Source organism: Idiotropiscis lumnitzeri, chromosome 10 (genome assembly GCF_059441095.1).
Source record: "Idiotropiscis lumnitzeri isolate Australia: NSW breed Sydney's pygmy pipehorse chromosome 10, RoL_Ilum_1.0, whole genome shotgun sequence".
NCBI lineage: Eukaryota > Metazoa > Chordata > Actinopteri > Syngnathiformes > Syngnathidae > Idiotropiscis > Idiotropiscis lumnitzeri.
In genome coordinates, this window is record NC_142400.1 from 8595581 (window position 1) to 8610411 (window position 14831).

At 39.9% G+C, this 14831-nt stretch overlaps 2 protein-coding genes across 3 annotated transcripts; both read left to right on the plus strand.

The window, feature by feature from the left end:
* Positions 1 to 2333: 2333 nt before the first annotated feature.
* LOC148328983 (prostate-associated microseminoprotein-like) lies at positions 2334 to 4534 on the plus strand. Its single transcript, XM_088307494.1, is given in 5 exon segments — positions 2334 to 2598; positions 2679 to 2783; positions 3555 to 3616; positions 3618 to 3664; positions 3740 to 4534. Coding segments are annotated over 4 exon segments (387 nt in total). The 5' UTR covers positions 2334 to 2598; positions 2679 to 2680; the 3' UTR covers positions 3915 to 4534.
* Positions 4535 to 4827: 293 nt separating this feature from the next.
* Positions 4828 to 14363, plus strand: nbn (nibrin). 2 transcript variants are annotated; one of them, XM_088306944.1, is made up of 17 exons: positions 4828 to 5022; positions 5309 to 5430; positions 6183 to 6310; positions 6953 to 7112; positions 7199 to 7302; positions 7378 to 7492; positions 8511 to 8701; positions 8793 to 8893; positions 8984 to 9110; positions 9196 to 9404; positions 9816 to 9996; positions 10538 to 11132; positions 11213 to 11299; positions 12164 to 12304; positions 12403 to 12516; positions 12596 to 12645; positions 14184 to 14363. In XM_088306944.1, exons 1-17 carry the CDS (start codon positions 4992 to 4994, stop codon positions 14215 to 14217), a joined length of 2490 nt encoding a protein of 829 aa, XP_088163070.1. In that variant the 5' UTR covers positions 4828 to 4991; the 3' UTR covers positions 14218 to 14363. The 2 variants fall into 2 exon arrangements, with proteins under 2 accessions (XP_088163070.1, XP_088163071.1); XM_088306945.1 differs by having other exon boundaries at positions 11216 to 11299.
* Positions 14364 to 14831: the final 468 nt, after the last annotated feature.

The following is a 14831-nucleotide window of genomic DNA, read 5'->3' on the forward strand; positions in this document are numbered from 1 at the left end:
AAGTAACAAGCCAACTTAAACGTCTGAAAAAGTAAATAATAAAAATAATATTTCATTTAAATTAGCATTTTTCTTCTTAAATGTTTCTGACACGTACAATTGAAAAAACAAGGTAAACATATTTTTTCTTTGCTGTTTCTTGGTTGTAAAACACAACAACAACACTCACAAATTTTATTGGTTGAGTCATATACAATGCTCGCAATATGTCTGCCAATGTGTACATTACTACTTCAAATCTTTAAATCATATATTTGACCAGGAAGCGGGAAATATTACTTTTAAGTGAGTTTTTTTTTTTTTTTATCTTAATGAGGATAAGCGATTCAGATAATGGATGGATGCAACAATTATTATTTTCCTTTTGTTAACTATTGACTAATATTGTAATCTGAATTGTGAATGGTTCTGCCCATTGACAACCTTTCCTTTTCTTTTCTTCATAGTATTAATTTCTGATAATTTCCAGGTTCCTTTTCATGCTGAATAAAGCCCGAGTGCTAGTAGAGACTGATTGTCCTTATTAACAAAACTTCATATCCTACAAGTGTGTAATAGAATCAAGCTGCTATTTTTAATCCATCAATGAAAGTATTCTACCTAGAAGGGACTTTGGGTTACCATGCGATGACGTGACAGCACATTTTGTAAACTGGCATAATAATCTCCCCCCGTATGAGGTCATCGGCTGGAAAATCAGGCCGAGTGATGTGTGACAAAGTAGCTCCTGTTCGCCAGCAAACAATGCAAATGTGACGCACAACTAGTGTCACAAGATAAGCAGATGAGAAGTGAAGTGACCAGGCACTTTTTGTTATCAAAAAAATCTCAAGAGAGCTTGAAAGACAGGTTAAGCGGCATGCACATGGGTAACTGTTGTGAAAACAGTGCTAATCATGGTTTTGTTCCTACAAAAGCAACCGTTTTAGCGTTGACTGGTAGCCTGTTGGGCCTGTTGGAAATAGAAGCGCTGTGACGTAGTCCAGGGGAAGATTTACTTCTACAAGATAATAAAAATCAAGCAATAGTCGACATTCTTTGACTTGGTGAACATGAGAGTTTATTTTCAAAGATAGCTTCACTTCATTTGTAGCATGAGCTACATGCTACATCCATAGCATGTAGCTATGAGAAGTCGTCAGGGACAAAATTCAGGATTCCCTCTCATACACACAAGTGAAAGGCTCACACTAACACAGAAATTCTTTTCGCTCATATACTGAAGAAGTGTGTAGAAGTCTTTTAAAACAAAATACCCAAATGAAAAGATGTTTCACATGTTTACTTCACGAATTCTTGTCTGGTTCAAACCATTTCATCTTCACAATATTCATCTTGTCTTAAAGGACGTCTTGCCAACTCCTCCTATTTCCTAGATTCCCAAATCTGCAACATAAAATTCCCAAATTAATTTAGTCATTATCCCCTCCTCATTAAAACAGTGAAATGCAATCTTTAACATACAGTATGGAATAGATCGGGGTTTTTTTTCCAATTAGCAAAAACACACCATGTCAAAATGAGACATTCATTTTAAGTGCCACCTAAAGGCCAAAGTTCACCCAGTCACATAAAATCAATGTCAATCTCATGTAATTTAAATGATGGTACATTCCGTACTGTATCTGATATGAAATTGAATTAGACAAATTGAATTACATGCACATCAATGAATCACATCATGAGTCATCTGTGACGATTAACAGGCAATTTGCAGACCACTCACGCTTAAACTTTTACGCTACTCAGCCTTTTAACTCAACTTGTTCTTGTCCAATGAAAATCAGGCATCTCCAAATTTGGTGCCTTTTCATCCTCGCATTTTCTACATCGCGTTTCCTCTTACGGGCCACAGCTGAGCTTGAAGTGTATCACAGCTGACTTTGAGTAAGTGGTGTAGTAATCCCTGGACTCAAAGAGAAGCATTTATCAATACATGAGGAAACTTACAACGAATGTACAATGAATGTACAACATAATGACAAATAAATCTGCGGTTTTAAGTAGTAATATCACCATTCACCACTAGATGGCCGACATGGCTTAGTTGAAATTAAAATGATACACCGGAGACTTGAACCCTGAAACTCAAACTGTACAGCAGACATGATCACTAGTCCACTGTGCTGCATTTTTGCATTAAAAAACCCCCACAAATTTGGGAATACCAAACTGCATACAAACAACAGATGGCAAAGGGTAGCAGTGAAAGGATGGTGTGCTCCCACACGCACAAACAGGAAGTTCCTTCGCGGGAAAATATGTTGTGGATCTGGTGACTCTCACTAAGGGAACCCTCTCCCGAGACAAATGTTATGTGAAAGAGTGCACACTGTATGCTCAGGGGGTAATTCTTGTCAAGCGGCATCGTAATAATAATAACGTCAGTGTGTGTGCGTCGTGTTGCTCTCATATAGGATGAGAATTAATGAGCAGGTTGTGGGGGTGGTCAAATAGTAACCAGAAATGGAAAATGTGCAGAGGTAATGAAGATACTCTGATGGTATAAATAAGTGAGACCACCGTCCTTGTCGGGCATTGTCGAGACGACGACTACAAGACAAATAATTGTTTTTATTTTGCAGCATTTAAGTGAAGGTAAGAGAAGGCAAATGTGTGTTTTAGTTTTTTTTTGTGGAGTTTTTTTTTAAGTTGCGCTTTCTTGTTTTTTTTTGCAGTGATGGCAACAGTGCACACGTTCTTGACTTGTGTGGTCCTCCTCAGTGCCAGCGTGCCCTTATTTTCACTTCATACCAGCGGGGAGTGCTTCTTCAACACCAAAGGTCAGTGCAGGATGACTTTTTAATGGCATACCACAGATTGAATAGCCAAGCGTTGCCTGGTTTCTATTGCTTTTACACTTTAAAGTGACTTTATAAGCATGTTCAAATATTGCACATGCGTCATAACTGTTACTTCACTCTGTCACAATGTTCAACTCAAAAATCAGTGGTCCCCAAAAACACACCACATACTTGTTTTTATTCATTTTTATTTTCTTGCTATTCTATATGACAGTTGTGTGTTGTGATTTTGCTCAAAACTGCCAGGACGCTTGTTTTGCAGGAGATATTTAATTTTTTTCTTTCCTCACATTATCCATAGTCTGTATTAACGGACAATTAATGTAGTTCAACTTTTCAATTTTTATCTCACTATTCAGTAGTAACAACTGGTTACTCCACATACTGTAGTTTATATCCATCCATCCATCATTTGAGCTGCCTATCCTCACGAGGGTCGTTGGCATGCTGGAGTCTATTATTTGATATTAATCTAATCTCACACACACACGAGACCACCCTAACCTCGCAAAACAGCATTGTGATGTGTTTCTATATGCCCTATTCAGTACTGAATTCCATTGCACTGTCTTCTTTATTTATCTAATTTATATATTTGTCTGTATTATTGTTGTATTGCACTGGAGAGGGGAGCCCTCTAATCTCGTTGCACACTTGAGTACAATGACAATAAAGGGATTTCTATTCTATTTCTATTCTATTCTAATTCTAAATTTTGTATTTCGATATAATCCATTAAATATGTTGCAGGGAGTTGCGAATACTCAGGTCATGTGTACGGCATCGGAGAGCGTTGGATCACAGCTGATTGTTTACCAGTGTGTCTGCATGGAGCCTTTTGGTGTCGGATGCTGTGAACAGTAAGTACATTTCCTCCAAAACGATTTCCCTCCAGTGGTTCTATGCACTCATTTATGTTTCTAACTTTCCAACAGCGGCTCCAAACCTGTGGATTATCCTGAGTGGTGTGACATGATTCGTAAACCTGACTCTTGCACCAGTGTGGTGGTGATGAGAAGCAATCACAAGCTGCCCTGCCTGTGGGGACGAGGCCGTCTCCGACCTGCTGGTGGCCTCCCTTGGAAGACTGACAATGATCCCATGTTTTGAGCCTAGTAACTCACACAAAATAGAATAATATCATTATATATGATATTATTATAATATCGTAATGCATTTTTGTTTCCCCCTAACAATTAATATTACCATTAAGTGTTAAGTGATACTCATTCTAGTACAGTAGTGCCTTGAGATACAAGTGACCAAGCTCATGATAATTTTGAAAGACAAACATTTTAGCTTTGACTTGTGAGCAAAATTTTTTCAAAAAAATGTATCCATGACTGTATTTTACTGCTCCCTAGAGGCTAAGTCGCACACACCAGGCGTTGCAATGAAATCAAGATCAAGATTTTTTTTTTATCCATTTAATTAACTGTAATTACAATTGCTATATGTTTTGTGAAGTAAATAAAGTGCTAATTCCTTTATTAAAAGTCACATCTAAAAAAATGTGTATTGGATTTATTGAATCAGATACGAATGTTTTGAATTACAAACGTGGTCATGAATGAATTAAACTGGTATCTCAAGGCATAACTGTATTACATGAGATATTCCATTCCATTCCAACTATTTATCCTGTTTAATTGTGGTGATGTGCTGTTGAAGAGGCTGTCATATGATTACATCAAAATTCAAAATTAAATACAATATATATTGGCAGTCTTTATGTGTTTGGGATTTTTATTAAAACTATTTTTTTTCAACTTATTTTCATTCTCCTTACACCTGAGCACCTATGATGCGAAAACACCACAAGGCATATATAGATAAGGTTTTATTTCCAGACAGTAGAATGAAGAGCATTCTACATAATGTAATTATTACTGTATATTAACTATAAAATAAAAATATATTTTTGTGTTGTTTCTTGTAATGTGCCATTTTGGCCAACAAGAGTGCTATTCAACAAAACACTTCTTGTAGACGCCAACTACTGGAATCACAGCAGTAGAGGAAGAAAATAGAGACGCATGTTTATGGCGTCACGCGGTCACACGCGCGCAATGTAATGCATTCTATATCATAGCGGCAGACGTGTTGTCGTTTTTTTTCCTGCACATTATTTATTTATTTAGTGTTATTTAGATTGATCAAACGGAGTGAAAGGCGTCTGAGATCAAAATGTGGATACTGAGTCCAGTGGAGGCAGGAGGTAACAGTTTCCTTTGACGGTGACGTGTTTGCGGCATGAACTTTTTTAAATTACTGCGCCTAATTAGCTTTCGTTTTCCAGTAAATAAACGCCCGTCAGTCAATCTGTTTCAGAGTCCTCGTTTTATGTCTTTGCGGTTTTAACTGATAATCTCATGTTCAACTTGTTAAGTAGTTTAAGAGAGTAACACATTTTGTTATCATGAGCCATTTCTGGGGCACGGTAAAGTCACAGAATTTGAATACACATTTTCAAATGTTATTCAATGACCTCTTTTGACCATTAGGTGAGACCCACTATCTCCTCTCCGCTAAAGAATATGTGGTTGGTCGCAAGAACTGTGACATCGTGCTGTCCAATGACCAGTCGATCAGCAGAGCTCATGCTCACTTTGTTGTTACTGATCAGGTGAGAAAGATGACGACGTGGAAAGAAATATTCTGTATGTTGGGAGATCGTATTGGATTATTGACTTCCAACCAATGTGCCTCATATTGTTGAAATTGCAGATCAGTCAACCGGTCTCATCTATGCTTGGTTTATCTATCTATGCCAGCAATGTTTAGTGAGAGGGAGACGGCATGAGGACCAATTGACCTGTGTATTCACCTTTTGCTGTTCGTACAACAGAGTAAAGTGTCCCGTTGCTATATTGCATTGCAACGGTTTGCACCACTGCTATTTGCATTTTAGATTTTTATGGTATACTTCACAAGGAAATGCCACAATCACCAGTTCACTTTTCAGCAATTTATTGAACGCTGGGAGAACACTAAAACATTTAAATACAATGAGCACATGCACACCGCACAGGATCTGCACGTGTCTTCCAGGGACTCACCTTTGTCACACATCACCCCACAAGGCCCCGCCACACAGCAGTGCGGACTGTGTACAGAACAGTACTGTATTTCAATACATGTTGTGCTTCTGTTTGAGTGTGTTAAGTTTATTTATAATGTGTTGAAAAGTATGTTTTAATAAGATGAGAGACATTTTTACTGGCATGTTTATTTGGTGGTGTGAAATAAGATTTTTCTTGTATAAAAAGTGCCATGTCCTTGTTTACCTAAATCTTTATTTAATTTAATAGACAGGTGAACAATTTTATTTAGATGTTGAATTTTATTTTTATGACCTATCATGTATTTTTGGCCAAGACACTGACCCTGAAGGACACCTCGAAGTACGGCACCATCGTCAACGGCCAACCCCTGGCACAGAATACTCCAGTCACCCTGAAGTCAGGCGACAGCATTATATTTGGGGTTTTTCAATCCAAATTCAGGTACTGAAACAAAACAAACTGAAAAATCTTTTGCTCGTTGAAAGTGGAAAGATGGGGAAAAACATTTGATATTAGGAGAAATAAAGCAAATTCCAAAATAAAACAAAAATCAGTTGAAAATTTGTCATTATTTTCTTTATTATATGGGTTAAACATTCAGAAATTAGATTACGCTATAGTCAACAATTTCTTTACATTTTTTTAACGAGGGATGGAAGTAAAGTTTTCTACGTAAATTTTTTATTAATGTGCGTGCTGATTCCAAGGTTTTTCTAATAATAATAATAACAATAGTATAATATGTAACATAGTAATATATTTTGTAATATTTATGAATTAAGGCTTCTTTTCAGCAACATTTTTTCCTGAAACATCTTTGCTATAAATTGCAATGTGGTAAAATCTGTATTGCACAAGCTTTTCTTGGTCAAATTTAGCCACCCAAAAAAAAGAAATATCTCCATGACCGCATGTGCTAGAAAAATAGTGAAGACATTTTATAAATCTGTGTCCAAAATATGTTTAGGAACTTATCAAGCCATTTCTGACATGTTATTGGGGAGTAAAAAAACCCAAAACATTTTATTTTATGGCATTACCACTCAGCACTTCATTTTGCCATTTTCTGTTTTTCTTGCCCAGTGTGGATCATCAGAAGCCATTGGTGTGTTCTTCTTGTTTGGACAATGATGGCAAAGCTGCCCTCTCCGAGGCGCTACAGTTGTTTGGAGGAAAGCTGGTCAGTATGTGGACACAGGACTGCACCCACCTGGTCATGCCTACTGTTAAAGTCACCATCAAGGTCAGGACAACGCTTATTCCTTAACTGTATGTGTGATGCATTTCTCGTAGAAAATGTGCATGTTTTGTATGAATTCCTCCCATCAGACGATTTCTGCTCTGTTGTGCTGCCGTCCAATCGTGAAACCGGAGTTCTTCTCAGAGCTCGGCAAAGCGGCTCAGCAGAAGCTACCCCCTCCTAAGGCTGAAAGGTAACGTACCGCCACGGTCTCCTGCGTTTAATCGCGAACATGCTCTCATATGTGTGGTTTGGTGTTGTTTCAAAGATTCATCCCTGACATCGATGAGCCAAGTTTGACAAATGACGTCAACCTGGAGCCAGATCTCAGGCGCAAGCGGCTTTTTGCAAGAACAAACTTCATTTTCCTCACTGGCAAGCAGGTTTGTTTAGCATTTGGACGGAGGGGTGTCTCAACTTTTTATATACATTATATACCCCAAAAGATGTCATCTCCTCCAGCGTGTGACTAATATTGTATGCTTGCTAAGATCAAAATGTGATGTTTTAAAAGCAGTGTTTACATTTTGTGAAATGCAAAAATGGAAGAGAAAAGCGGAAGCAGAAATGATTTACCCTCCAAACAAGTGCCTGTTGGAAGAAGCCAACTATTTATAGATGAACTCATTTAATCCCAGAAATTTTCACTAGAGGAACCCCTCAATTCCAGCATTTTTCTGGATGCTGACTGATTTTGCGAGGCAAACAGAATATTGTGTTCTAATGCTATAAAAAGAAAGACGTATAAATACGTCTTTGGGAGGTGGGGACTACGTTTTTGAAAACGTAGCTGTATGTTTTATGGATTGAATGAGTTAAGTGGCTTGTTCCTCTGCTGCATATTCTTATGAGTCGGATGTTTATCTGCTAAATGTCAGCTGCTAGGCAGCATCCGTCCTCAGATCCTCTGGGAAATTTCTCTGCCAACTTACTCGCTTGTGCAGTGTTCTTCGAGGCAACAACTCATGATTCTTTCTCAACACACTTGCTCGGACATTTGGAAATCGAGATTTCACGTTATGCCATACATGTTTATCTTAACTTTGCTTATAGAAAATGCAAATGACGTGCAAAACAAGTTTTGCTCTTTGTCTTTATTCCTTCTTTAAAGATTTTTTTCCTCAGGATTAACTTGCATCATCTTCCATAGAAATTATAGGTGTCAAAATTAATCGATTAATTGACAACTAATCGAATCAAATTAATTGACAACTGTTTTACTAATCAAGTAAACGTTTAGAGCCAGTGTTTATCTCAAAGTTGTCCATTCAGTTGTCCTTCATGAAAACTGACTGGTTCATTTTTGTTTTAATCAAAATACTGACATTTGCAAACATCTGCTCTTGTCTCCCTTGTTAACCGTGTAGCTTGTGTATCTGATTTTCTTGTTTGTCGTTGCAGTTAAAGCGTCTTTGTGCACCAGTGACTTTTGGAGGTGGCACGAGCCAACTCCTGGAGGAGGGTTCCCTGCCCCGTGACCTCCTGGAGTCCCCGCAGAGCTGTGTGGTGGATTTTCCTCCTGGCAACTCTCAACCGCCCCTTCCAGCTTCGGCCACTGGGTGGCACAATTCCGTGAAGAACATCATTCAAAGGTTTTGAAAAACCTCACAAGAGAGCAGCTCATCTTGACTGCTATATGTTACGAATTTTTTTGGAGCCTTCTCCTGCCTTCCTGTTTGACAGAAAAGGCCTTCGAGTCATCACAGAGTCTGAAATTGGATTGGCTGCTATCTACACTTCATGTGACATGTACTGCAACCCTTCCAGTTTAGTAAGAGACGCAGGTGGTAGAACATTTGTCCGATATTGGAAGAATGCATTTTCTGAAGCTGCCGTTGTTTAATGCTCTGTCTTCCTCATTTTTTTTTTTAAAGGGACAAACATGACGTCAAGAATTCCGAGTGCGTCTCTCTCCCAATATGTAGCAGTGGAAGAGACCGTTTTACCTGCGGTATCACAGAACATCACAGCATACGCAGCCAATACAGAAACATCACAAACGTACAAACACTTTTAGAATCATCTCCTCAAACTGTCCAGGCTTGGCACTCTTGATTTATTCCCGTTCCATTTCCTCGTTGATCAGTCCAGAGCGGCGTGAGGTAAGCGGGATTACCGCAGTGGGAGAGACTCCGGAGAAAAAGCTGAATCATGACACCGCTCGTCCTAATGGACCGAAAGCCGCAACCCGGAAGATGAGCACTCGGTGCATTGTGGCTGAGTCGTCGTCGTCGTCGTTGAGCGCTACAAACGGTGCGCATTCCCAGAGGAAGAAACCCGCATCCAATTTGACAGGTAAATGCTGTGTGTTCATAATCATAATGCTGCATCTGTAAAAATCGGCATTTAGAGATCTTGCACATCGCTTGCGTGGTCTTACGTCCAAGCGTTCCCACGTTAAGTAAACGAATGACAAAGTTGATTATTTTAATTTCGCTTAATCTCGTGATGCTATCACAAACAATGCAACTGTGCTTGTCGTTTTATATGGGCGGATGTTTAAGCTGTACTTGTAGTCAAGTTGTGACGAAGAGGGACGGATATTGAATAATAAAGGAAAAAGGAATAATGACATCACAAAAGGATTCTAAAGAAACACAAAAAAGACAACACTAGAAATGTGAAATGGCCGAATACGAATTGCTAAACGCCAATGCAACTCAAAATAACTAATGTTCTTTTAAGCAAATGTTTTTGCGCTTTCAGATCAAGGCATAAACAACACAACTTTCCAGCTTCCTTTGACGAAGTCCGGCGGTGGTAAGAAGACCTTCGAACTCAAAAAACTTCCTTCAAAATCTCCTCAGAAAAAACACGTCTCCCCGCAAGCTTCCCCACAGAAACAAGCAATGATGAGCAACTTTTTCAAACCGGTCAACAAGAAGAGGTAACCATCACAGCCTGTGTTTTTCTGTTCATGCCCTCTTGATTCACTTTTCATCATCTTGTGTTTTGGAATTCATGACTAAAATCCACAACATGCCCTTGGCATACATTATGGTTGTCAACGTTCTTTTTTTTTTTTTTTTTGAGCGATAGAATTGAACGTCCAGATTGAATAAAATTCATTCGGTGGTGCTGGTTGAATTCCAAATTGTTAAGACTCAAATATTAATTAACTGTTGAGGCAAAATTTTAAGTACCATTTCAACATTCTTAACTGTCATGTATTTGTAAAGAAAAAGTTTAAAATTTTTTAAATAAGTAAAATTACTTACCCTTTGAAGATGCCTGACAGGAAACGGTAAGAAATATTTGTCAAGCATACTGTAACCGTGTGTTTTTTTGTTTTTTTTTCTCGGTATTGAAATTAATCAGGGCATGTTTAATTTAATGGTATTTTCTATGCTTATAATTGGCTGCTCGGCTTTGGTTCAACTCCAAATTTTAACAAACTTTTCCTTACCTTTTTTTTTTTTTTTCTCAAGGCCTTTAGATGAAGAATTCTCTGCCGTGGTGTCAGAGCCAAAGCGTCCTGTACTTGAATCTGACAACATCAGTCAGGCCTCACACTCCTCTGTGGCATCTGAAGACGCTCCCTCATGTTCATACAAAGCCCCCGCGGGCCCTTCACGGACGCCAGTTGTCTCGGAAAATAATCCGTTCATCAGTCCAGCTGCGCTTTCGTCCCACACAAGCCGAAAGAGGAAGGAGATGGAAGAAGAGTTAGATCTAGATGAACTAGAGTCTATAATGTCTGAGGCAATGGACTGCATGGACGACTCATTTTCAGTCAGCGAATCCCCACCAGCACAAAACTCTCGCTCTGAACAGAGCTCCAAAAACGCCGACGCTTTGAGTAAGAAGCAACGAGTGTGCCGTGAAGATGATGTCCCTGGCGGCCGAAGGTCACCACGGGAACCAGCAGAAGACCTGCTTCCACATCAGCCCCGCCAAACTGAGCCGGAAGTTGTCACCGTGACGACGGAGAAGCTGCAGTCATCGGCAGAGAGGATGAGTAGCAGAGTTTCATCCAGCAGCACAAGTCGGCATGTTGAAGCTCACAGAGAATCCTCCACGGAGGTGAGGCCGAGATCGCCAGTTGAATATTTATTCGTACCTGACATTCCAAATACATTAAATACAACTGTTTATTCTTTTAGAAGTTTGGCCAATTCAGAGATGTTGTTCACCCGACAGAAGCGACTGAGGTTCATCTTGCGAAACCTGTCGTCAAGCAGGAGACCCGTGTAAGTTTTGCAGGAATTTCTTTTTCAAAGAGTAATGTCCTCAAGCATTTGGACAACGGAGGATTCTTTTCTGCGCCACCACGGAGGATTTAAAATAACGCAATCAAGATGTGATTTACACATCGACTTTCAGATGTTTGAAGATGTCACACAAAACGTTTAGCATTTACTTTTGAGCAAGGACGGGGTATGTGAAACTGTTGATAAGGTATAGCCATCATTTTTCATATTTGGAGGAAAATTCATTGCAAGGAATGATTTCTGCAGTTAATGCAAACAGAGGAACTCTGCCTTTGCTCACAATCTGTTCCAGGATAATGTTCAATTGCTGTTTTGTTTGAATTCAGACTCAATCATGGAAGTTGAAATAATTTGCCTCTGCAGCGTCCAAACTGTTACCACAGTGAAACTTTTAACTTTTGCACAGACATGGTTGATGACTTCAGAAAAAGTGAAAGTAAGTTAACCGCATTAATCAAGAACAGAGTGGGTTCGACGAGGCCATGTTGTGGCAACCCCTCCTTTCGATGCTCACTCAGTTGAATCACCAGTTATGTCTCACCACGTATACCCTCTGACCTATGTTTTAGATTTGTTTTTTTTCCTTTCGAGGTTCCGCTGTTGCTTCGGCCAACTTCACTTTTATCACTCAAATTTCAGCGTTTATTGCCCTTGAAGAGCCGTAAAATGTCTTGCTAATGTGTGATAACGCTGTCAGCCCCCATGTGTGTCTTTGTAGAAATGACCCATTCGCTGGCCACTTCCTGAATTATTTCCTGTTTATCCAACGATTCCGAGCAGTCAAGGAGGCACCACGTCGAAGCTCATGCGTCCAATCCAAGATGTTTGTGTATTGTGTTGCAGATAACGGAACTGGACGAAGACCTCCCTAAACAGTTGATTTTAGTTGAGTTTCGATCCCTCACGGTGAACGTGCCCCCCAAAACTAAACCACAGCAGGCGTACACCAACGGCTTTGCGAAGAACTTCAAACGTTTCCGCAAGGTCAGAACGCGTTTCCAATTCCAGAGCATAATGACTTCATGGTAAACTCCGCTTTAGGCATGGAAACGTTATTTTCCGTTGATGTGTGCATGGGACAGATGCGAGTGCCTGGGTCGGACGATTCGGCGCACATCATTGGTGGGTCTGACCTGCTGGCTCACAACCGCGGCAAGAACTCCGAACTGGACGAATGGCTGAAAGACGCAGAGGAGGTTCGATTCCCTTGCTCTCAGTTTGTCGTTTTCTAAGCGATCCGTTGAGTTTGCCACACCTGATGTGCATTTATTCCAGGATGAGCGGCTGAGCAGACTGCAGGCGAGTGAAGGAGATGACTTATTCAGGTGAGGAAATGGATGGATTTTAACACATAAAGCTTTTAAAGTGGACAGCATGGTGGACTAGTCTCACGTTTTTGAGGTTTTAGGGTTTAAATTTCTGCTTTGGCATTCCTCCGTGTAGTTTGTGTGTTTTTTTTTGTTTTGCGTGCGATTTTCTGCAGGCCCGCAGATTTCTTCCCACATCGCAAAAATCTTGCTTGTTAGATTCATGGAAGACTTGAGACGAGTTCAGGGTCTCGCCTGGCATTTAAAAGCGTTTAAATGACTTAAAGCCGCTATATGCATTCATTTCACCTTTAAATATCACCCTCAAAATTTGGTGAATAGCTTTGCAATTGCCATGGCGACCCGACTTTGCCAACTTCACAGGCCGGTTGTATTGGTGGACCAGCACAGATATTTGGAGGGTCAACTCAAGTATCTCACCAAATGTGGCTTCCCACTATCACTGCGTATCACCTGCAACTTACTTAAAAGTGTAAAGTCACACTACATACGACTCGTGATGCCCAAACATTTAAACACTATTACGCTGGAACCTCCAAATTGGTTAGGATAACCCGTGCTGGATCTTTTTCTTCACTCACCACCATCCTTCTTTCATAAAAAGTGTTGCAATGAGGTTTGGAAAAAGTAGTGATGGGAAAATGAAGCTTCAAGAACCAGTTTTTGATTTTTTTTTTTGTTTGATTTTATTTTTTACTCATTTTGACTTCTCCACTTGCGTCACTTCTATGTACAATAAACAATATTTGTTTTCAAAATACCCCCCCAAAAAAATCATGAATAATTCGCGTCTACTCTTCCAATGGATTTAGGAGCAAATTTTGTTTATGATACAGTGTTGGACTTGAGGTGACGCCAAACTTTATGAGCAGGAAAACTCTGATTTACTGCCTCTTCACTCTACGTTTTGGTTGTGCTTCAATTTTAACGACTTTTAGAGTGTTCGTGTTCTTTGGCTACTTAAATGAGCTTGTACTTCATTGCCATGTTTTTTTTCTGTTGTAACTGTCGGTGTTGTCAACAGCCAATGTTTCAGCCTGCGCATCCTCGGGTCTAATCATGGACTCGTCCTAATCAACATAATTAAGGCAAATTATGGGTTCTTTCGTCACAGCCGTTTCCAAGGTAACTGGGGTGATGTAAGCTGCTGTGTTTTCTTTGACAAAGCAGAAAACGAGATTGAGATTGATTGTGTGTATGCGTGTGCGTGCGCGCCGAGCTGTTTGATCACCGAGTCACACTCAAGTCAGTCATGCATAGCCCGGGAACAGACCCTGCCGCTAAGAAAACAGCCCCGGTGCATTTCGGTAGCTCCAAACCGGCAAGTGTCCAGACGTGCTTTACAGGACGCCTGTTTGCTTTAAGCTGTTCAAACACTCTCTCTCTTCTTTTACGGCGCTTCATTTGGGCTGTTTTTTGTTTGTTCAAAATGCCTCCGAGCACATTGAAGGATGAGCCGTGAGGAATGTTAAAAGCCCATCCAGAGGGAGCGATGACATCAACTGTTTGATGTGTGTTTGTTTGTGTGTCTTTAGGTACAACCCCTCCAAATTAACCAAGAGAAGATGAAGAAGCAAGTTCATGGTCAGATCCTTTCGACGGATAATCGACATCTATCTTTGCATCGATGGCATGTTTGTTAGCCGCTAATGTTAGTTTTCTTCACACTAATCCTCACCGACGGCAATTAAAGTAAAAAAAATATTCCAATCACATTTTGAGCTAGTTTTTTTTCCTCTCAATGGTTTTTATTCGTCATTGATAAAAAAAAAAACATGGTATAGAAAACATTTCAAAGACAGCATTAAAAGTTCACATGACAAGAGCAGCTTTTTTCTTTTTCTGTGCAGTTAAGACCAAATGATTTCCCTGCTTTAGCTCACTCAAGCAGATGAGAGGCGATGGATTCAAGTGTTCAAATGTTCTCCACCAGAGCTGGGCATGTCAATCGATTTAAGGATTTGGTCGATTCTGCGTAATTGATGTTATTTCGTCTTGAAGAAATTTAGGCACAATGGAGTGTGCTACTTAAATTGAATCAGCAGAGGCGCTATTGATACTTTCTCAACTACACTTACGTCTAAAGAGGAAGAACATGGCGTCAGCTTCGCTACAGCCACGTTGTGGCACAACTTTCCAGGCAGCATAATTCTGCTCAACGTGACAGTGGTTCGCAAACAGGA